The sequence below is a fragment of the Miniopterus schreibersii genome (genome assembly GCF_964146895.1).
Source record: "Miniopterus schreibersii genome assembly, chromosome: 8".
NCBI classification, from domain to species: Eukaryota; Metazoa; Chordata; class Mammalia; order Chiroptera; family Miniopteridae; genus Miniopterus; species Miniopterus schreibersii.
Window position 1 is genome coordinate 15,774,943 of NC_138109.1, and position 23,788 is coordinate 15,798,730.

A 23,788-nucleotide genomic window follows, 5' to 3' on the forward strand; every position below is an offset into this window, starting at 1 on the left:
GCAGCTTATGTTACTCAGCTCCATTTCTGAAAAGGTTATTAACATATGCTAAATATTATGATATTATGAATGCTCTGAAATGTCTTGAGGTCTGATTGATATTCCATAATTGGAAGAATACTGTCTTAGTTAAAGAACTAACTCTTAAAAGCAATTCCATGTGTTCACTCTTGGGGGTTCATCCCAGGATACCACTGAGGGACAATTGTTATGACAGGAGTTATTCTAATGTCTCTGGCAACTACACTTTTTAAAATATGGTCCACTGTTACATTCAGATTCATTGCATTTCATGTAAGGAATTAAAGTAGTTGAGACCCAGGATGTCCTTCATTAAATTATGCATCTAGGAAGAAAAGAGTCACTGTCCTCTGTCCTCTTGATCTGCTATACTTCAGTAACCAGGACCCTATTTAGCCCTAAGTCATCTGGATACATCAAAGTAATGCATCAGCAGTCATTGCTACAGTTACTCTGATAATTACAATTGTGTAAATCTGACCTTCATCAATGAACTTCCCTAGACTCACATCTATCAATTGGAAAAATAATGATTTTTATGTTTCCAAAAAAAATTAATGTGTGTTGTGTATTTTCTCTTATGAAAATACGTCTACAGTATTAAGGAAGATTTTTTAGTAAATATATTATATCCTTTTATACCATCCAAAAAAGTGTCATTTACTCCAGATGTGAAATTGTTTACAATAAACATGTTAACTTATTATATGTGATAATACAGTATGTGGTCCTTGATATATTTCTATAAAGGTTCCACTTTAATTTCAGGACTGTTACTCCACATGACTCTTTTTTTTTCTTCTCCTCTAGACTTCTCCAGAGAACCCTGGGACAGTAGGTGGAGTGCAAAACTATATTGTGTTGCCTTCCTGCTTTTTTTTTTGTTGCCTTCCTGCTTTTTAAAATTAGTATTCTTGGCCCAGTCTTGGCTGCTCCTTTCTCTGCCACTAAAGCTACCTAACTAAACCCTGCATGCATAGTCATTATGAAGGACTTATTCATGGTCTTTCATTTCAATCCTGCACATTTATCATGTCAGTTATGTTTCTCGTAAAATCCTTAAAACCAGGATTGTCCCTAAAGCAAAATTGTGATAAGCAAACTGGAATCTCACTTCTACTTTTTTAAAAATTTCCTTCCATTTTAAACCACTCTCCTATGCCTCTGCCCCCACCTCAGTCCCCTTCCAGTGCTCCAGAACTCCCTAAGGTCTTGTGATGGTAGAAAATAATCTGAAAAACAGATGCAAGTAAGGTGTTAACACTTAATGTGTCACCCCCTCTCAGAACGATTTATATCCTGAAAGAGGAGGACAGGGAGAGGGCAGTGTTGAACCAAGAATAACGCCTCACTCCCAAGCATGGGAATCCCCTGCTTCAGTGACGTGGGAGATCGTAGTGCTAGCTGGGAAAGGCCTTCCCCCTGCCAAAAGGCGAGAGTGGCAACAACAGTAGGCCTCGTGGGGCAAGATCTCATGCATGTCGGGAAGACATCCACATTTGTGTCTGCCTTTATGAGATTTTGAGCTGGTTATGATCATCTCATTGAATTTTTGTCCTAAAATGATGTCAGCTTGGTTTGATTCCTTTTCCTCCTGAGTAGTTGATCTGTTATGAGTTTTGATGTTTGGTGTCCATGTGATGTGAAGGAGTCTGTCTCTGCATGATTGTTTATCATTGCTCTGATCCTTCCCAACTACCACAGGAAGAGAGGGGCAGGGACAATTCCAAGATTATGCCAAAATAATAAATTGGCTATTCTCTTCTCTAACCATGCAACAGAAGAAGCAGGCCAGCCCACTGCCGACCCAGGCATGATCATGGACAGTGTGGAAGCAGGAGGAGACATGACGCCTCCCACCAAAAGGAAGAGCAAGTTCTCAGGCTTTGGCAAGATCTTCAAGCCCTGGAAATGGCGGAAAAAAAAAAGTAGTGATAAATTCAAAGAAACATCAGAAGGTGAGATATTAAATTTTAGATATATGTTCTGAGTTAAAGAGTTCCCTATTTTGGAAGTACCTAACTTTTTCATTCTTTTCCCAAGCTTTGATAACCCCTATTTAAAGAGGGGATTGAATCTTTTAGAATTAAAAAACCAAGTGGTCGCTCACTAAGCTTTATATACTATAGCCTCATTCCCAGGTTGGTATTTTGATGGCATTAAAGTTTATCAAGTGGTAAATGGAGGTCCTAAATTGTACCAAATCTTAGATGCTTCTTTTTTTGCTACTCTGGCCACTTCCTGCCAGAGAAAGTTCATTCAAAATACCTTATTATTGAAATTTTATTTTTCTTATTTTTTAAATGTATTTTTCTTGATTTCAGAGAGAGGAAGGGAGAGGGAGAGAGAGTTAGAAACATCAATGAGAGATAGTCATTGATTGGCTGCCTCCTGCACGCCCTCTACTGGGGGTGGAGCCCGAAACCCGGGCATGTGCCCTGACCTGGAATCAAACCGTGATCTCCTGGATCACAGACCAGTGCTCAACCTCTGAACCACAAAGGCTGGGCTGAAATTTTAATTAAAAAAGAAAACGATAAAATTATATAAGAATAGTTCCTTTTGGAAATGTTGCTTTCCTAATAGCACAGCATATGAAAGAAACTAAGTTTTTTAACTTAAAGTTAGTTTTCCTGTTTTTTTCTTTCCAGAGACTAGAAAATTGAACCACTTTATACTTTTACCTGTGGAGTTAGAATGATTAAAGTTGACCTTTAACTGCCACATTTCTGAGTGCTGTTTTCCAATTTAATGTTAGTTTTAGAGCGAAAAATATCTATGCGAAAACCAAGAGAAGAGCTGGTTAAAAGAGGAGTTCTGTTGGAAGACTCTGAACAGGGTGAGTTTGCAAACAAATAGCTTATGCCTGTCTCTGTACACTTGGTCTTTGGTTCTGACTAGGAATTTGAATTTTCTTTCTTTCTTTTGCTGTTTATGGCAGTGGGGTGGTGAGCTTTTAAAAAAAAAAACAAAAAATGTTCATGCATCTACAATATGTTTTTTTAAAATGTCTTTATTAAAAAATAAAAAGACAGTTCAGTAAAAAAGCCTACAAAAGCACTGAATTCACTAAAGAGTATGTATGGTGCCCAGTAAACAGATTAAAAGGTGGGTTTTTTTTTTTTACTTCATTAGTAATTAAGGAATACAAATTAAAACAAAAAATAAAGTAATCCTACATATAAATTAGAAAACCTAAAATTAATCAAATGACCAAGAACAAGAGTTGGTGAGGGTATGAAATAAGTGGAACTCATATACAACTGTTGGTAGAAGTTTCAAATAGAATAATTACATTGAAAAATAGTTTTGCATAATCTACGAAAGCTGGAGATATGTAAATCTATGTGCAGATATGTCCAGAACTTGGCATATATCCAACAAAAATGTGTATCCATGTTTATTGAGACATGTATAGATATGCTTGTAGCAGCAGTATTTACTAACAATAGAGCAAAGTTGGAAACAACCCAAATGTCCATCAGTAGTAAAATATAACTTGTGATACATTTATAAAATGAAATACTTACACAGCAATGAAAACAAACTACACCTACATCTGTAATATGAATCTCATAAGTAATACTGAGCAATTACATCAGTTATGAAAGAATATATTGTATCATTTCTATAAATGTAAAGAAAAAATAGGCAGTATTAAACTACAGTATTTGGAGATGTGTGCTAAAGTGGTTAAACGATAATTTAAAAAAACAAAGGATCATCTCAAGAGTTAGGAGAGTGATTGCTTTGTGGGAGAAGGAAAGATGTGTTACTAGGGAGAATAGAAGGCTTCTGGGGTATGGAAACTTTTTTTTTTGGTTAACCTTCACCCGAGGATATTTTTTCCATTGATTTTTAGAGAGTGTAGAAGGGAGGGAGAGAGAGAGAGAGACATCGATGTGAGAGACAGACTTATTGATTGATTGCGTGCACCCTGACCAGGGCCAGGGATTGAACCTGCAACCCAGGTACATGCCCTTGAACGGGAATTGAGCCCGCAACTCTTTGGTGCTTGGGCTGATGCTCTAACCACCGGCCAGGGCTGGAAACATTTCTTAATGTCCATGATGATCACACAAGTACTCTTCCTGTAGTATATCATTGAAATTTACATTTATGGTCTATACATTTCTCTCTACTGGTGTTATACTTGATGAAGAAATTAAATATTAATAAGATGTTTTTGTAGAATTCATGTCATGCCATCTATTTTCTTTTTTTAATTTTTTTTTTAAATATATATCTTTATTGATTTCAGAGAGAGGGCAGCAGAGAGAGAGAGAGATAGAAACACCAATGATGAGAGAGTCATTGGGGATCGAGCCCGCAACCCGGGCATGTGCCCTGACCAGGAATCGAACCTCGATCTCCTGGATCCTAGGTTGATGCTCAACCGCTGAGCCACGCCCGGCCGGGTGTGCCATCTAGTTTCGATTTATTTTTAAAAGGCACATATTTTTGTGGGAATGAAAATACCTGATAAGTGAAAGACTAAGATGTAGTGAGAATAACTGATTTTTCTTGTACAGAATTTCAACTTAGGGGTTTAAGTATGGAGTGATTTTATTTCTTCTAATAATTACCTCCCAATTTCCTTTATTAAAGTCAATTTTCTTTCTGGGGTAGAAGGCAACTATGTCTAAATTATCTCCCATGTCTAAATTATCTGGCTGTAGATCTTTAACTCTGAAGTTGAGTGGTTAATGAAGGATCCTTGGGGCAAACATTCTCTGTGCCAGCTATAGTACTATGTCGTTTGTTTCTTCCTTTCTCTCGCTTTCTCTTTTTTTTTAATCCTCACCCTAGTATGCTTTTTCCATTGCTTTTTTTAGAGAGAGTGGACGGGAGGGAGGGAGGAAGGGGTGGAGAGAAAGAGAAACATTGATGTGAGAGAGACACATTGACTGGTTGCCTCCTGCATGCACCCCAACCCAGGGCAGGAGTGAACCTGCAACCTGGGTACATGCCCTTGACTGGGAATCAAATCTGCGACCCTTGGTTCGAGGGTCTGGTGCTCTAACCTTTGAGCAGCACTGACCAGGGCATCTTTCTTTTCACCATATTTGCCTCATGCCCATATTGCTGCCCTAATCTTCTGTTTGTATGTCATGAAGATCATGTTTTGGCATTTCAACATTCATTGCTGGTTTAATAATGTCAGGACTTTCTCCAATGTGTGACTTTTACGAAGCAGCTTATCAGAAGAGTTAAGACTATATAGTAGTGTTTGCATTTCATTTCTCTTTATTAGAGTTACTTTGCATGAGACAAAATCTGAAAACGAAGTTTTAAAAAGAATTCATATCCTTGCCTTGGCTGGTGTTGCTCAGTAGTTAGAGCATTGGCCCAAGGGTCGCGGGTTCAATTCCCAGTCAAGGGCACATATCTCGGTTTTGGGTTCACTTTTGCCCCGTGAACCCGAAGGGGTGCATGAAAGAGGCAACCAGTCAGTGTGTCTCTCTCACATCGATGTATCCCTCTCTCCCCACCCCCTTCCCTCCCTCCCTCCCACTCTTTCTGAAAAGCAATGGAATAAATATCCTCAGGTGAGGATTAACATACATACATATGTACATGAATAAAAATAATTTATATCCTTTGGATGATGGAAGAAAGGAGCCAAACTGGTGGAGCATTATACATTTTAGGTTTTGAACCATGTGATGTATTGCTTATTCACACAATTTAATTAAATTATGTATATTAAAGATTTATTTCAACTTTATAAAAGCAGTGGAAGAAACAAGCTCAAAGGAAAAATACTATTATAATATTAGCATTGGTTACCTCTGGATGTTGAGATAAGAATATAGGGAGTTTTTTAATTTTTATTTTTCTGAATTTTCTGTCTGGTTAGTTATGAGCATCTGTTTTATCATGCGTCTGCTTGTTTTTTAAGGTAGGGCACACAAAATCTTCTAGCTATGTAGGTGGTTAACTACAGTTATAAACCCTCATTTGGAGCACCGTTGGCCCTTGGTTTTTTGATAATAGCATTCCTCACTCCGTGCCCTCACCTGCCTCTCACCTTTCTTGCTCACTCACCACAAACCTCCTCCATTACTTCTTTCTTGTTTTTCACCTTCATTCGGTCTCTTTTGCCCTTTGCTTCCTATTGGCTCTTGATCTAAGTTGTTTTTAGCCTAGGAGCTCAAAGGTCCAATTGCAAATGAGTTGCAGCCATTGGATAAGATGCCACTGTGCCAACCAGAGAACTGACCTAAGCTTTATTCTGTAAGAAGAAACTCATAGATGGGCCTTAGGGCCTGGCTTATATGTTTCCAGTTCAGGCCAAAAGCAGTGTTTGAACCTTAAAGTTCTTTCCATACTTGAAGATGGCTTTTGCCTTGATTATGGTTCTAACTTGACTTTTTTGTAATATACTTAATAGATTTTTCTGAGGGGGAGGGGCATTCATAGGTATTAAAGCCAGATACTACTTCTGCTCCACTGTTAGAATTGCAGAAACCCTAAATATGAGAAACTTTACTTAAAAGTAGGGAATTCTTATTAAGAACTTGGGAGAGAACTGATCACTTTTACATATATTTTAGTAGTATGTGCTGAGTAGAAACCAATTAATAATGTGTCTTAACCTTTCACTGTATGGCTTTCAAAAGTAGCAATCTGTGTTGGCATTGAAATGATTCATTGCTTTATATTCCAGAAAGACCTGTTTCTGTTAAAACTGATCTATATTAACATAAGCAGTAACTTACTACATTTGCATAATTGTTGTCATCTTGCCTCTCCCCTTCTTAAAAAAAACAGTTGTCAGAATACCTCAGCTTTAGAAGTACATTTTTATTTAGTGCTCATTTGCCTTAGTCTCATCACCACTTTTAGCCCAAGCTCCACCTCTTGTTTAGACTGCATGAAGAATGATACTGTCTAATCTCCTAGTAGGAAGTGGTGGATTGGGATGAGGGAAACTGGTTGGTCTGAGAACTTGAAGGGCTAACTCAAGAGTCACTAAAATGATACTCCCCAGAGTGTCTGGCTATGGAAAGCATAGGACACCATCTAGAAAGCTACTAGTTCCAGTCCCCACACTTGGAGATAAGACAGAGTTTTTAGTCTCTAACCTCAGGTTTTTTTCATTTTCTCCTCCAAAGAAGTCTAGAAAAACCTCAGCAGTAGCTGGGAATGTTTATCTCATTGCTCCGTGAAGGAATCTTACCTACAATTTTCATAGTGATGAGTAGTCATCCCCAAAGCCTAGTGATCATTCCTGCAGTTTAGTTTGTAGGAGTTTATCATGTATATCATGTTTATCTCTCATGCATATGTCAGTTCTACCCCTTGCTCTCCACTCCTCATATCTGCAGGCACCCTCTGCTACGTCTCACTTATATTCTAACAGTAGCTCATTGTTACTTTTCTTGTTCCAATCACTGTGTAATCCGTCTTCCTCACAGCTCTGAGTTAACCTTCTAAAAGACAGATCAAATCAGAGCTCCCTCCTACTTTAATTCATGGCTTCCCGTTACCTACAGGATTCAGTCCAGGCTCTTTTACATGGTGTTTGGTATCCTTCATAGCCTTGCTCTTGCTTGCCTTTCCAGTCCTATCCACAACTTTTCCTTATATGCATCTATTCCCCTGTCAGAGACCTAACTAGTTGCCAGTTCCCACGCATGTTGAATAATTTCACACCTTTATACATGCTATTTCTTCTTCTTAGATAGACCCTTTCATCATCTTGTTATCAGTCCAGTAGGCTCCTACCCATCCTCTAAGACCTAGTTTAGCTACCACTTTCTTTGAAGCTTCCCTAACCCCATTCCTACCCCAAGATAATTATTTCTTCTTTATTCCTACCACTTCATCAATTATAGCTCTTAACATTTAGCACTGTAATTATGTATAATAAATAAATCTGTCTTATTCATGTAGCAGTGCACCTGGCACATAATGGGCAATCAAATGTCTATTTTAAAAAGGAATTACTTAATTTCCACTACTGCTATAAAGATCCAAATAATAATAATAATAATAATCTCGATCTAAATAATAAGCTTAAAAAGGAGAGCGGGAAATGGGATAAGAGGACCACGCCAGTTTCAGCAGTGTGCTCTTCCCTTTTAGACCTTGCAGGTGGTGAGGATGCAGGGAAGTTGAGCCATGCTGTGTTAAAGAATGGCCATACCACCCCCATAGGGAACGCCAGATCTTCTAGTCCAGTCCCAGTAGAGGAAGAGCCAGGAAGAATAGCAAGTCTTGGGAAACCTGTTCCAGAAGAGGACCCAAAGAAGCGACTAGGTAAGAAACTGGATTTTTGAGTTTATGAGCCATGGATCAAAAAAAAGCCACTGATCAGTCATTCTCGTTTACCTTGGGTTTGCAAGAGCAAGGGGAGAAAGAAAATCCAGAGGTAATTCTGTTCTCTGGCAGTTCCTCAGCTAGTTTTACTTTAAGTAGAATTACCCCTCTCATTCTTTCATTCACAAAGTATCTAAATTTGTGAGTCTCAAGGACGGAAGAGGATCTTAAATATCAGATACCTGTAGGACTTTTTTAAGGTACACGTTTCCTCTTCCACCCAAGGAATTCTCTCGAATGTACCTTTTCCTGGCTTCACCACGATAACAAGTCTCTCTTACTGATTGAAAAAGTGTCACATACCTTAAGTGTGTTGAGGTTGGGAAACTTGCCTATAAACTAATCTATAAACTAAATAATGGGTGAAGTTGACAATAAATTGCTAGGTTTTTTAGTCTGTCTTGTTAAATCTTTTAAATCTTCTGTTATAACACAGGCTCAACTGGAAGCCGGCCTAATTCTGAAGCAGAGTCCGCTCCTGAGAATGCACCCAAACAGCCTTTACTTCCACCCAAAAGACCCTTGTCCTCTTCTCATGAAGCAAATGAAGGGCAAGCGAAGGATTCTACTTCCTGTGGCAGCACAGCAAGGTCCATCTCCTCCACCTCTACCGCCGCCACCACCACAGCACCTGCTGCCACTGCTGCCGCCACAAACTTACCAAAAACTGTTATTAATGCCTCTGTCCCCCCTACCCCAGCACCCAGGACTCTGCCTGCTGCTCCTGCCAGCACTAACACTACTGCTACCCCGAGCCTCCCTCATACGGTCCCTGCCAAGCAGCCCCCTGTCCCTCCCCCTAAACCAACTCACAGAAATAGCAACCCTGTCATTGGTAAGTAAGTCTTTAGGTTGCCATTGTTTGGGGTTGGGTTGGGTTTAGGATGGTTGTTTTATTGGATAACTGGTCCAATATTGATTTGGTCTATGAGAGTTTCCATATCTTGTCCCTTTGAATGCATTCAATATAGAGAAAAGTCTTGAAAATGAGGCAGGTGACTATGAATGGAAACAGGCCAAGGTCAGATACCACTAAAATTAGGTTGAAATGTGGGAGGATTAATATCTATTTTCCTAAAGCAGTATTTCAGAAATACTATATATAGTTGGAGGACTGAGCACGTGAAGACCACAACAGGTTTGACCAGCACGAAGGAAAGATTTCTTTTAACCTATTTTAATCTGCAAGTGCATTCCTTCAGCATGAGCCCCATAGGGGAAAGGATGATTGCAGATGCCAGTGTAACTTGTGGTTCAGTGCCTGGCATAATATCTTCAAGGGGAACTGCAAAATATATTTAAATTGACTTGATAAAATCATGTTTTATCTTGAGAGAGTTAAAGAATGCTACTCTTAGTAAAATTAGTGATGGAAGAGAAAACAGGAGGATAATTGGTTTTAGTACATTTTTTATATTTACCTGAAGTCCTTTTTAGGTCTGTTTTCTTTACATAAATGCATACCTTCTTAGAGAAATTTTCAAGAAAGGAAGATAGTTTTTTCAGAAAAATGATACTAGGCTTAGTACTGCTTAAAGTTCTTGTTAATAATCAGAGGAATTAAAAGAATGTTTGTTGCCCTGGCCGATGTGGCTCAGTTGGTTAGAGCGTCATCCCATACACCAAAAGGTGGCAGGTTCAACTCCTGGTCAGGGCACAGACCTGGGATGTGGGTTCATTCCCTAGTTGGGGCACATGTAGAAGGCAACTGATCGATGTTTCTCTTTCTCTCCCTGTCTCTCGCCCTGTCTCTCTCTCTCTAAGCATGTCCTTAGGTGAGGTTTTTTTAAAAAAGCATACTTGTTAAATGGCTAATGCCTTCAAGTTGTGTGGGGTAAATAGAACCTGGAAAAACAGGCTTAGAATTCATTGTGGGTATGACAGGTTGGAGTAGCTTGATAAAAACAGGATGAAGGTTATTACTATTATCACCACCTTGCACAGATAATGCTGCGTTGACTTATCTCTGAGGAACTTGAGAAGCTTTCATACACCTCTTTTCAAAATCTTGTCAAGTAGGAAACTGATTTTATCTATTACATAGTTAGGGCAAGTAGAACGTGAAGAAATTGTGACTCACTCAAGGTTGCAGTTACTGAAAGATAGAAATCAAACATAGGTTTTTCAGCTCTTGAGTATAGACCTGTTCTATACTCCTGTGTTTGCAAATGGTTGTTTAGACCAGTGTTCTCATCACAGTCGCCTGGAGGGCTTGTTAAAATACTGATTACTGGGCCCTGCCCTTAGAGTTTCTGATTCAGTAAGTCTGGAGCAGGGCCTGAGAATTTGCATTTCTAATAAGTTCCCAGATGATGCTGATGCTGCATATACAGAGACCACACATTGAGAACCAGTAGTATACTCCACTCTTGTCAACGGAGACAACATAAAAACTGGTATTATGTGTACTGTATCCTGGGCTAAACTGCAGAGGCTACTCTTGGCCTAAGGTGAACAGCCCAAAACAACAGGCCCTGTGACTGAGGAATCTCTATCAGCCCATGAGTGGTCCTCAGCAGAAGGAGAAAAATAGGACAGTTCACAGAGTCTTCATCAAGGTTAAATAGGTTTGATTTAAAGGACTGGTCTTCATTCTGAAATTATGACCTTACTCTTTGGTATTAAAAGGCTGTTTCTTTCACGAAAGGATTATGTTTATAAATGGTGTACTTAATATCGAGCCTTACTTGGAAATACTAAAAATGACAACCTGAGGTTAGTTGAGAATTTCTTTATAGTTGTATTGGTACATGAAATCTAAACATCTGGAAAGCATTGCTGTCGACATTGCTTCATCTGCTAATGGGCATAACAGTCTTAGGACTAAGAACTAATTAGGACTATTAGATATAAGGAAGGAATGTCGTAAGTAGCCGAACAGAAGGAAACGAACATTCTGGCATCTTTCCCACAGAACCAAAGCCAAATGCCATTGTCAGGGAATATGTACCAGAGTTGACTTCTTTAACATCTTCAGGTATATGTTTTCCTTAAATTACTAAAGGTAGGTTACTTTATCAAATTCAAATGTTAAAATAGTCAAATTTCCTCTTGTCAGAGGTGGGTTTTGTTGTAACTGGAATAACTTAACTGCGATTTTTTAGAGTGGCAGCAAAAGCCCAGTTAATCCAAAAGTATCTTTCATTGATCCTAAGATTCACATTTAAAAAAATTTTTTTTAATGTGTATGCGATGTTTCTCTAGAAAGCCCTTTTAAAAATATACTTATGATGAGTGACATTAAAATATCAGATTGCCGCCGTGCCATTGTGGCTCAGTTGGTTGGAGCATTGTCCCGTATACCAAGAGGTAGCGGGTTCAGTTTCCAGTCAGGGCACATACCCAGGTTGTAGGTTCAATCCCCAGTCAGGACTCGTGCCAGTGTTTCTCTCACACATCGATATTTCTCTCTCTGTCTCTCTCTCTTTCTTCTTCTCTCTATAATCAATTAAAAAGAAACAGAAACCTGCCAAGTTTTCTAAAAAAAAAAAAAAAGTAAGAAAAAATTTTTTTTTTTTTTTGGTAAAACATTCCTTATCAGAGTATTAAGGTAGTGATCTTCCTATACTCTATACATTTATTAGGTCTCATAAATATTTAAGCATAAGTTTTGTTTTAGAATGAGGTATCTAGGGAATGGCAGAGCCATGAAATATAATATTTTACCTGAAAGATTAATACTAAGTTCAGCTCTAATTCTAGGCTCTGGGCTTGCCCCTCAAACCATTGAAAAGCCATCTTAAATTGAGAAGTTACTCTCTTTTTTCCAGCAATAAACAGTGGTACATTGTTATCAAAACCATCCCCACCCTTGCCACCTAAGAGAGGCATTCCATCAACCTTGGTATCCAGCTCGGAGTCTGCCGCCGCCGCCGCCACCACCACCACCACCACCACCACAAAAGCGCCAAGTGATCAGAGAGAGAAGAGCCCATGCCCTGTGGGCTCCGAACAGCTGCTGCTGATTCCACCTCCCTCTCCATCCCCCCCACTGCCTACTCATATACCTCCAGAACCCCCACGGTCCCCTCCATCCCCTGCTAAGACTCTTCAGATTGTGCCAGAAATTGAGTTTGCACCTTCCTTAGATCTACCCCAGGAGGTTCCCCAGCAGGAAGACCAGAAAAAGGAAGTACCCAAGAGAATGTTGGACCACAGCTTTGGGGAGCCCCATGTACCCTCTAGGCTGCCCCCCCTCCCACTGCATATCCGAATCCAGCAGGCCCTGACCAGCCCACTTCCCATAACTTCTTCCTTGGAGGGCTCTCACAGAGCTCATTCGTTGCTCTTCGAGAACAGTGACAACTTTTCTGAGGACAGCAATACCCTGGGTCGTACCAGGTCACTTCCCATCACTATCGAAATGCTGAAAGTGTGAGTACCTTTAAAGCTTGCCTCGTTTCCTCTCCTTTACAATCCTTTTCTAGTTAGCCCTTCTTGGGAAAAAATTACTTGTAAAAAGAAAGTGTGAATAAATTTAAAGTAAGAATAATACTCAACAAATAAGACGTGTTCTAGAATTTGGACTTTGTTTACCCTGCTGATTTCTATAACATTGTTTCCATGGCAGACAATTTTATGACGATACAAAAATTATAAACTTTTGTACTTGAAAATTAAAACCACTGTACTTTTTTATTCATGATGCTTAAGAGCATTGATTTGGGAGTAAGATAGCTCTGGGTTCAAATCCCAGCTCCACCTCTTATTTACTAGCTTGTAGTAGTGTATGTTACTTAACCTTTCTGCTCTTTAGTTGTCTAACCTGTAAAGAGGAATAATACCCATTTACATAGCTTTGTGAGAAGGAAATTGGACAAATATGAAAGCACTAGTATCTGGCACATAAGCTGGGTGGAAAGGAACAGAGAGAAGTCTAGAGAAAAAGAAAGGAGCTCTGAAAGACAGCTTAGTATTCCAGCCCCATAGGCTGGAACTGGCCATCTCATCTCTCACGGAAGACTGCTGGGCAGTCTTCTCATCTGTCCCTCAACCCTGAGTCTGTTCACACCAGCATTGGTACTGACACCCACTCTGTCTTTGTTAAATTCTGACAAATTGCAACCAAAGATTAACACCTTTCGGCAAGTTGGAGATGTGCTTCTCTAACTAAAAGAATTGTTATAGAGCTGTTGAAGCATCCTACTTGTTATTTGTTTTGCCGTAGTATTTGTACTTGCTGCTATATTTATTTCACGCCCTGGAAAGAGACCTTTTAGGAGTCTGAATGTAAACTAAGTCATAGTTTTATGCCTCCAGAGTATAAAGAGGGGAAGTTAGTTTTCATCTTTACTTCTGTTTGTTTCCTGGGATTAGATTATCATTTTGTCCTACTGCATTGTTAAAACAAAGGGAAGTGGGTTAAGTATTTGCATTAAATATCTTCCATGAGCCAGGAACAGTGTTAGATGCTGAGCAGTCTTCTCGTTTAATCAGACTAAAGCAAAGCTGTATGTGTGGCGTAGACCAGCAGGGCCCTGCGTGCCAGACACTAGTGCATTCTAGAATTCGTCTGTTTCATCCTCACAATCAGCCAGGTGGTAGGTATCATTCCCATTTACAGAAAAGTAACTTACGAGCTAGTAATTAAGTTGTAGAGCTAGGGTTTGGACCTGGAGCCTTCAGATTAATAGCTGCTGAAGAGCTCTTAGCAAGATTGTTAAAGTTTAAGGAGGGAATTCTAAATTATTTTATTCACAGACTTTTTCATAGATATTCAGTATTTTGCCTTGCAAATGAGTTGTCCTTTATGTTTCTGAAAGGAAAATATACTGATGTTACTTTTTTAGTCCAGACGATGAAGAAGAGGAGGAGCAGACCCAGCCGTCTGCATTCAGCGAAGACATGCCGCCTACCTCAGTGGCTCCTACGCTGCCGCAGAGTCTGCGGGAGGAAGAGGAAGAGAAGGAGAGCGACTCAGACTCGGAAGGTCCCATCCAGTACCGGGACGAGGAGGACGAGGAGGACGAGGAGGACAGCCGGAACAGTGAGCGGGGGGCCTATGCGGAAGGGAAGGCCACTCGCTGGCCTCAGCAGGTGTCAGCTAGGGAGATAGGCACCGTCTCCACTGAGTCATCTGGCTGCCTGGTTTGGCTTACGAAGGACTCTTGTCTCTGATATTCTTACTGTTATAACAAGCCAGTGAGAGGGAGCCAGGTAGACTGAGCGCTCAGGTTTTCCATATGTCCTTAATTAAAAAATTATTTACCTTGATGGTATGAAAGAATGCGGAGGAGAGGAAGTTGGTATTTGGGCTATGTCAAAAAGACAGAAACGATGCTCTCCTTTAGTCTAATGAACTTATTATTTACCGTGTTTCGGGGGCAAAGGAAAACAAAACATGTTCATGTACACAAATCTATAAACAGTGGAGCCCTGAAACAGAAAACAGCCGTAAGAATACGAATTTTATGAGGTGTGTTACTGCGAAAACCTTTTAGTGGTAATTCAGAGGGCTATCCCATGCTTAGGTTCTCTCCTATAACAATTCTTACTAAGGGTAAAAATACAGAGGACTGGTAGAAGGGAGAAGATATCTTTAGCCCATTTGAGTCCATCTGGCTGAGATTTTTTTTTTTAAATATATTTTTATTGATTTTTAGAGAGAGAGGAAGGGAGAGAAATAGAGAGATAGACACATCAATGAGAGAAAGAAACATCTATCGGCTGCCTCCTGCACGCCCCCCACTGGGGATCCAACCCAAAACCTGGGCACATGCCCTGACTGGAAATCGAACCAGTGACTTCTTGGTTTATGGGTTGAGGCTCAACCATTGAACCACACTGGCCAGGCTGGCTGAGATTTTTAGATGTCTTTAGCTTTACCCGACCTCTGTGTTAGCTGGATGGATTGGAGGCCAGATAGGAAGCTAGGAGATAGGATATTGTATGTTCAGACTCTTGCCTGATTCTCAATCAGGTGAGGTTGAGCCTTAAAGCTTCAACATTTTTTTTTTCTTTTTCTTGTGCAAAGGTGCTCTGGCCAACAAAGTGAAGAGGAAAGATACACTGGCAATGAAGTTGAACCACAAACCCAGTGAACCAGAGTTGAACTTGAATTCTTGGCCTCGAAAAAGCAAAGAGGAGTGGAATGAAATACGACACCAGATTGGGAACACACTGATCCGGTAGGCCTCTGGTTAGAATCCATTGATTTGATTTTTTATGACATTATGTATGTTGGAGACTTATTTTGTGGTGGAGCATTCATTTATCTTTTTGTTGTTGTTTTTTAATTTTAGAAATAGTATAATTTTTTTAAATACCTATTGTGCCCAGTTGAGTGTCCTATAAGAATTTGGAAATTAAACTATAAGATACATTTTGTTTTATTCTCTTAAGTTTTAGAGAATTCATGTAGTTCCCAGAACAGCTAGACTCCTCTGTCTTTTATCCAGCTGCTCAAACCTAAGATGCCAACCCAATTAAAGATCACACCCACATTTTTTATTATATCTATTACACATGTTCCATGTAACTGCTTCCTTTCAAAGTGCTAGTATATATATTTTTTCTTTATGTTACTATATTTTTCAAGTCAGCTAGAACTGAAAGCATAAAGAAACTGAATGCAGGCCAACTTCCTGCACATAAAATACGTATGAATCTAGATATATAGACAGGTGTTTTCCCAACTCAGATGTGTTTCTTGATAGAATGAAAAAAAGGAGGTGAAACTCTTGACATGTTACTTACGAAGTAATTAAGGATGTTCATCAACTAAAATATATTCTATCTTGTGCTGTTGGTCAAGATGGCAATCTTAATGCACAACTATGGCCCTCTGTCAGCAAGAGACAATCAAAATTAGGAATTAAAAATGGAGATATTTGATAATCTTATTTTAAGATATATTATAAAGCTAAAGCAACCTAAATAATATGATATTAACATAAAGATAGACAAATAAGTCAAGGGAACAGAAGATAGAGCCCAGAAATAGACCCACCCATATATGTACAATTCATTTTTTACAAAGGTACAAAGACAGTTTCATTGAGAAAGGATGTTCTTTTCCACAAATGGTGCTGATTCAAAAATAACCAATTCATGCCTTGCATCATATACAAAAACTAACTCAAAAGGGATCTTAGACTTAAATATGAGAGATAAAACTATAAAACTTCCAGAACAATATGGGCCAAAGATTCTTAGATATGATCTCAAAAGTATGATTCTTGCCCTGGCCAGTTTGGCTCAGTGGTTAGAGCGTTGGCCCATGGGCTGAAGGGGCCCAGGTTTGATTCCGGCCAAGGGCATGTACCTCCGCTGCAGGCTCAATCCCGCACCCCATTCGGGGCACGTGTGGGGGATAACCAGTCAATATCTCTCTCGCTCGCTCTTTCTCTCTCTGCTCTTTCCATTCTCTCTGAAAAGCAATGGAAAAAAATATCCTCATGTAAGGATTAAAAAAAAGCATAATTCTTAGGAGAAAAACATTGATAAATTGCACTTAATCAAAAATTTTGTTCTTGGAAAGACACTGTTAAGAAAATGTAAAAACAACTCACAAACTGGGAGAAAATATTTTCAAGTCATGTACCTGATAAAGGTCTTATATCTGGAATTTATGAAGAACTCTCCAAACTTAATAAGAAAACCCAATTTAAAAATAGGGGAGGGGCAGAAGATTTTAGTAGACACATCACCAAAGATATACAGATGGCAAATAAGCATATGGAAAGATGGTCAACAGCATTAGTCACTAGGAAAATGCAAATTAAAACTACATTGAGGCCCAGCCTGGTGTGGCTCAGCGGTTGAACATTGAGCTAGGGTCCAGGAGATCTTGGTTCAATTCCTGGTCAGGGCACATGCCCGGGTTGCGGGCTTCATCCCCAGCAGGGAGCATGCAGGAGGCAGCCGATCAGTGACTCTCTCATCGTTGTTTCTCTCTCTCTCTCCCCCTCTCCCTTCATCTCTGAAATCAATAAAGATATGTTTTTTTATTTTTTATTTTTTAAAAATATACCTTTATTGATTTCAGAGAGAGGAAAGGAGAGGGAGAGAGAGACAGAAACATCAATGATGAGAAAGTCATTGATCAGCTGCAGCCGGCAACCCGGGCATGTGCCCCGACCGGGAATTGAACCCCGATCTCCTGGATCCTAGGTCGACGCTCAACTGCTGAGCCATGCATGGCCGGGCCAAGATATGTTTTTTTAAAAAAGCAAAAAACTACAATGAGATACCACTACAAGCTCACTAAGATGGCTAAAATTGTACAATTTAAGACTGAAAATACCAAGGGTTGCTGAGAATGAGGAGTAGCTGACTTCTCATATACTGGTGATGGGAATGTAAAATAGTAGAACTACTTTGGAAAACAACTTGTAAGTTTCTTTTAAAAAATAAAACAGCCCTGGACAGGTAGGTCAGTTGGTTGGAGCATCATCCCATACACCAGGAGTTGGTGGGTTCAGTTTCCAGTCAGGGCACATGCCCAGGTTGCAGATTCTATCCCCAGTTGGGGTGAGTCAAGAGGCAACTGACCAATGTTTCTCTCTCTTTCTCCCCCTCTTCCTAAACTAATCTAAGGTATAGTGATACAAAGCAGATCAGTGTTTGCCTGGGGGCAGGAAAGTTGACTACAAAAAAAGTGTAAGATTTTGTGGAGAAAATTATAGTAGGTAGAGTTGTGTCCCTCCCCAAAAAAGTCCTAACCTCTGGTACCTATGAATGTGACCGTATTTGGAAGGAAGGTCTATGGAGATGTAGTCAAGCTAAGACAGGGTCATACTGGATTAGGGTAGGCTCTAAATCCAATGACTGGTATCCTCATAAGAAGAGGGAAATTTGGCCCGGCCGGGCGTGGCTCAGCGGTTGATCGCCCACCTAGGATCCAGGCGATCTGGGTTCGATTCCCCATCAGGGCTCATGCCCGGGTTGCGGGCTCGATCAGTGACTCATCATTGATGTTTCTCTCTCTCTCTCCCCCTCCTTTCCTCTCTCTGAAATCAATAAAGATAAATTTTAAAAAAAAAAGGAAGAGGGAAATTTGGCCCTGGCCCAGTAGCTTAGTCGGTAAAACGTTGTCCCCATACACCAAGGTTATGGGTTTAATCTTCAGTAGGGCTCCTACAGGAGGCAACCAATCGATGTTTCTTTCTCTCTCTCTCTTTCCCCCCCTTCCTCTCTCAAATCAATTTTAAAAGCAAATAAACATTTGAAGAGTTATTAGCATGTGATTCAAATACTATCTGAGAGGTATAAATTAAAGGCAAGAAATGAATAACTTTCTGATTCCCAAAATGACACGTTGTCATTGGTAACATCTCATAACTGTGGATGAGATGAGAAATTTCATCAAATATTTGACCAAGAAAACTGAATTTTTTTTTTTAATATATCTTTATTGATTTCAGAGAGGAAGGGAGAGGGAGAGAGAGAGAAATAGAAACATCAGTGATGAGTGAGTCAGTGGTCAGCTGCCTCCTGCACGCCCCCTACTGGGGATGGAGCCTGTAAAACCCGGGCATGTGCCCTGATCAGGAATTGAACTGGGATCTCTTGGATCATAGGTCGATGCTCAACCGCTGAGCCACTCCAGCCAGGCAAGAGGACCGAATTTTAAAATCTGAGTCCTCATCCTGGTTTCCTGAATCAAAATTTCTGTTAATACGCCTTGAGAATCTTTGTTTTTAACAGATTTGCTGAAGGAACAAATCTGGGAGCCACCAGACCAGTCTTCATTTTACAGATGAGTACACTCAGGGTCTGACTAAGCTTTTTTGTAGTGATAGGGCTTGTCGATGTCAGAGCTAGAACTAGAATCCTGGCCTCCTGTTTACATGTACAATTTCTTTTTATGTTATAACATCTGTATGAACACTTGCAACAGGAAAATTGTTTCATAAACAGTGAACAAGATAAACAATTGAAATTTCAAAACAGTTTGAAATTTTATTGATTTCTTGCCAGAAATTTTATTGATTTATTGATAAACTAAGACCAAAACAAATCTTTATCAGCAGGATTGAGAGGTTAACATAGACAATACTCTTATTTATCTCTTTTTAGACGACTGAGTCAAAGACCAACACCAGAAGAACTTGAACAACGAAATATACTACAACGTGAGTCCAGCTATGGAAATAAAGTTGTACAGATTTTCTTTGTATATTTCTGACTTTAATATACATAACAGAGAAGAGAAGTGTTTTCTACAAGGGCCAAGGAAAGAGTGTTCCAGCCAAGAAAGGACTATTAATAGCTGTTCCCCTGAAGGAACAAAGTTCCCCAAACTTTCTTTACAAGATATCGATATAGTATTGTGTAGTGGACTGGGATAATACAGACATTTTCTTTTAATGTTCTCACAGTATCTTGAGACTAACTTGGGCATTTGGGAGGATTTCACAGTATGTGGTAGATGCTGCCCAACTTTTCTCTTTCTTCAAGGAAGTAAAATAGTGGCTGTACAGTTAAAGGGGACCTTCCTGTTCTGAGGGGGATCTGAGGACTGGGGCCCAAAGCAAAACCCAAATGCAGCAGACTTCCTGCCTTTTTCATCTCTTAAGACTTCCATACCTCTAAAGTCACAAAATAGGACCATGTTTTTATTTTTTCTCCCTGTACATAATTAACTTCCTGGATTAGCATTCTAATCTAGTACAGATTTATTTTTCCAGATTATAGGGTGAAATTTGGAACTAAAAACCTCCACACACCAAAGAGGATTAAGCTTCATAGGATTACTTGTGGGCATGCTCACTTTGACCATTCCTTCCCTTGTTTTCTCATCACTATTTGGATATATACAACTTAATCACTTAGTAAACTTTAAAGTGTGGGAGTCTTTACAGACATATTACACAAAACTTTGTGTGATCTCCATTCTCCCTTCTAAGTGGTTACCTTTGAGGAAGAATCTGCAAAGGGTTTTGTGTGTTTTTAAGATTCTTTTATTTATTTTTATTTTTAAAGATTTTTAAATTGAATTTTACAGAGAGAGGGAGAGAGAGAGGGAGGGAGGGAGGGAGAGAGAAACATCAATGTGAGAGCAAAACATCGATCAGCTGCCTCCTGGGGATTGAGCCTGCAACCTAGGTATGTGCCCTGACCAGGAATCAAACAGGCAACCTTTCATTGGCTCAACCAGCTGAGCCACACCAGTAAGGGCTGCAAAGGTTTTTTTAAAGGATACATAGTAAATATTTCCAACTTTGCAAGCCAAAATAAAAGGAAGCTATTATTTAGGTACTTACCAAACCATTCAAAATGTAACCATTTAAAAGTGTACATCCAGCCAGTGTTGCTCAGTGGTTGCGCATTGACCCCGGAACCAAGAGGTGACAGTTCGATTCCTAGTCAGGGTACATGCCCAGGTTTTGGGCTTGATCCTCAGTGTGGGGCATACAGAAGGCAGCTGATCTGTCTCATCAATGTTTCTATCTATCCCTCTCCCTTCCTCTCTCTCTAAAAATTAATAAATAAAGAATTAAAATGTAAAGACCTGTCTCAGCTAATGGGCAGTAAAAATGTGGGTGACTAGTCAGACTTGGTACAATAGTTTGCTGCCCTTGCTCTTGAGTATTTGAGTACTAGTTGACAAGAAAATTGTCTTGGTTAGCCATCCCCAAAGTTCATATTTTATTCTGATTTGGAGCCTGTAAGAAATATCTGCACTGTAGTTAGTGAAAAGTTTGATATGCAGATTGCCATTGTGAAGTAATATTTTTTGTTTCTGTCAACTGTAGCTAAAAATGAAGCTGACCGTCAGGCAGAAAAACGAGAGATTAAACGTCGGCTCACTAGAAAGGTACGTTGCCCCAGTGTTCGGTTTCCATCTATCTCCTGAGTGCATATCTTATATTTGAATGGGCTATTTGATTGGAAAGAAATGACTTCAGGTGCCATAAATTGCTATGAAAATAGAATACATGATGCAAATATAGAAAACACAGCATTATCAGGAGCATTTCCCCCCCCACTTTTACTATTTAAAAAAGCCTGGCACAAGAAGATGCTCAATAAATGCATAAAATTTTACCTTTTATTTAGGAAACCTGGGATTTTGAAAACTTGCTGAAGTATAGAGATGGTAACAGGAAGAGTGTGTAGCATTGCGCAGCATACTGGTTATTTTCTAATACAGGAAAGAATGAACTGACCCTTAGTAATATCTGAAAAGTATGAAAAACCAACTAGGATTTTTTCCTTGGTCCCAGACCAAGTAGGGTAGAATCTTTTCTGTACCAGACGTGTGTTAGCTTTAAAGCTCCTGGATTGATTAATACCTTCTTTTCCTTCTCACTATAATGGTTTATAATTGCCTCCTCCAGATTGTGATTTGGTCTGAGTTCTCTAAATATTTCTTAAACATAATAAACCCCAGGAAAGTGGGGGGATCCAGACATTTTCTTCCTTTTTTTTAAAAAAAAATATATATCTTTATTGATTTCAGAGAGAGGAAAGGAGAGGGGGAGAGAGAGAGAGAAGCATCAATGATGAGAGAGTCATTGATCGGACCCACAACCCGGGCATGTGCCCCAACCGGGAACCGAACCCCGATCACCTGGATCCTAGGTCAACGCTCAACTGCTGAGCCACGCCTGGCCGGGCGACATTTTCTTCCTGATTCCTCCCACTTCTCCCCTTCCCCGGAATCAGAGGAGCTATTCTTGATAGAATAAAGGTAGCGAGAGGCCACAGCTGGACTCGATGCCTTCAGATTACACAGGTTACCTGATTGTGCAAACTTAAATCATAATGTATTGCATAATCTGCTGTCCTAGACATTGTTCGTGTTGAAAGGAAATTCACCCTTAATATTACCCACTATAGATATTGTTTCATATTAAATGTATTCACTTTCTAATGTATTATATGTGAGTTTATACCCCTAATCCTTTTCTTACTCAAAATGTGGCCCATGGACCAGCAGCATTGGCATTACCTAGGACTTGTAAGAGATGCAGAATCTAAGGCCCCACCCAGACTTGCTTATTCAAAATCTACATTTTAACCAGATCCCCAAATGTTTTGTATGTATGGTAAAGTTTGAAAAGCACTGGTAATACTTTACCCTTGTTAATAGCAGTGGTTTTCAAACTTAGCTGTGCATTCAGTAGCTTTAAAAAAACCTCTCAATGCCCAGAATCTCTAGGGATGGACCCAGACATCAGTAGTATTTGAAGGTCCCCATGTGTTTCCAATGTGCAGCAAAGGCTGAAGCACTGGTTAGAGGCGATTTGAATGCATGATTGATGCCTGATTCCTGGCATAGTCAGCTAAGAGGCTCCATTTCTTTCAGCTCAGTCAAAGGCCAACTGTGGCCGAACTCCTTGCTAGGAAGATTCTGAGGTTTAATGAATATGTGGAGGTAACAGATGCTCATGATTATGACCGGCGAGCCGACAAACCTTGGACCAAACTGACCCCTGCTGACAAGGTCTGTCTCTCTTTCTCTCTTTATGCAAGGCACTAACTAGAGAGGGGAACTGTAAACAAAATTCTACTTTTAATGTAATGTTAAATTAGTAATCAGGACACAAAATGTAAAGATGTGCAAACCAAAACTTTATATTAATGATTCTACCACCACCACCAAAACTGGAAGAAAAGAAAGTCCCTACTACATCACAGTACCAAAATCTGGACGGAAATAAAACATTTTTAACAGTGGTTATGTTGGTCTGAAGGAGTTTGGGTGGTATATTTTAGTACTTACCATATTTCATTTTTTTCAAGAGGAAAAGCATTTTTACTTGCTGTGGAAACTATAAAAGCTACAATATGTCTTTTAAACTCTTCAGGTGTTTTGATTTCACTGGAGATTGTAGGTTTATTATGAGATGATTGGTGTCCGGGAAGGCAATGGGTATTGGCTTGGAGCTTCACCCATTGTGTTGCCCTGGATTCTTTCTTCCCTCTGGGTTCCAGCTGCGGGTTACAGTGACTCACAAAGCTAAGCACAGTAGAGACTAGATACTGCTATAGAAACCACACTGCTATATGATAGCAAGCAGAAAATGCTGAAACATTTTTGCTTTTACTCCACAGGCTGCCATAAGGAAAGAATTAAATGAATTTAAAAGCTCAGAGATGGAGGTTCACGAAGAGAGCAAACATTTTACACGGTAAGAGCCAAAAGACCCAAATACTGTGAACTAAACGTTCCACAAAAAGTAAATATACTGCCTGAGTTGTTCAGATAGGAAGAACTCTAATGACATCCTTTAAAAGAGGGACAATCAGTACCCTGGCCAGGTGACTCAGTTGGTTAGAATGTCATCCTGATATACCAAGGTTGTGGGTTCAGTCCCTGGTCAGGGCACACACAGGAATCAACCAATGATGCATAAATAGGTGGAACAACAAATTCATATCTCTATATCTGTCTGTCTCTCTCAAATTGATAAAAATAAATAAAAATTTAAAAAAAAAAATAAAAGGAGGACACTCAGTGTTGGTTGCAAGAAGACTAAGAGAAAGGGATGAG

At 39.6% G+C, this 23,788-nt stretch overlaps 1 protein-coding gene across 5 annotated transcripts in view; it reads left to right on the top strand.

Annotated features, from left to right (window-relative positions):
• PHACTR4 (phosphatase and actin regulator 4) overlaps positions 1 to 23,788 on the top strand; it is a 73,657-nt gene that overhangs the window by 45,636 nt on the left and 4,233 nt on the right. For 2 of the 5 annotated variants that reach the window (XM_081145391.1, XM_081145389.1), the window contains 12 exons: positions 832 to 855; positions 1,803 to 1,979; positions 2,780 to 2,860; positions 8,113 to 8,286; positions 8,783 to 9,181; positions 12,117 to 12,720; positions 14,136 to 14,332; positions 15,320 to 15,473; positions 19,366 to 19,421; positions 21,045 to 21,106; positions 22,601 to 22,738; positions 23,350 to 23,426. In XM_081145391.1, the coding sequence (XP_081001517.1) occupies positions 832 to 855; positions 1,803 to 1,979; positions 2,780 to 2,860; positions 8,113 to 8,286; positions 8,783 to 9,181; positions 12,117 to 12,720; positions 14,136 to 14,332; positions 15,320 to 15,473; positions 19,366 to 19,421; positions 21,045 to 21,106; positions 22,601 to 22,738; positions 23,350 to 23,426 (2,143 nt within the window). Of the gene's footprint in view, positions 1 to 831; positions 860 to 1,802; positions 1,980 to 2,779; positions 2,861 to 8,112; positions 8,287 to 8,782; positions 9,182 to 12,116; positions 12,721 to 14,135; positions 14,333 to 15,319; positions 15,474 to 19,365; positions 19,422 to 21,044; positions 21,107 to 22,600; positions 22,739 to 23,349; positions 23,427 to 23,788 lie in introns of all 5 variants that reach the window. The other 3 variants (XM_081145392.1, XM_081145390.1, XM_081145393.1) reach the window with 2 other exon arrangements.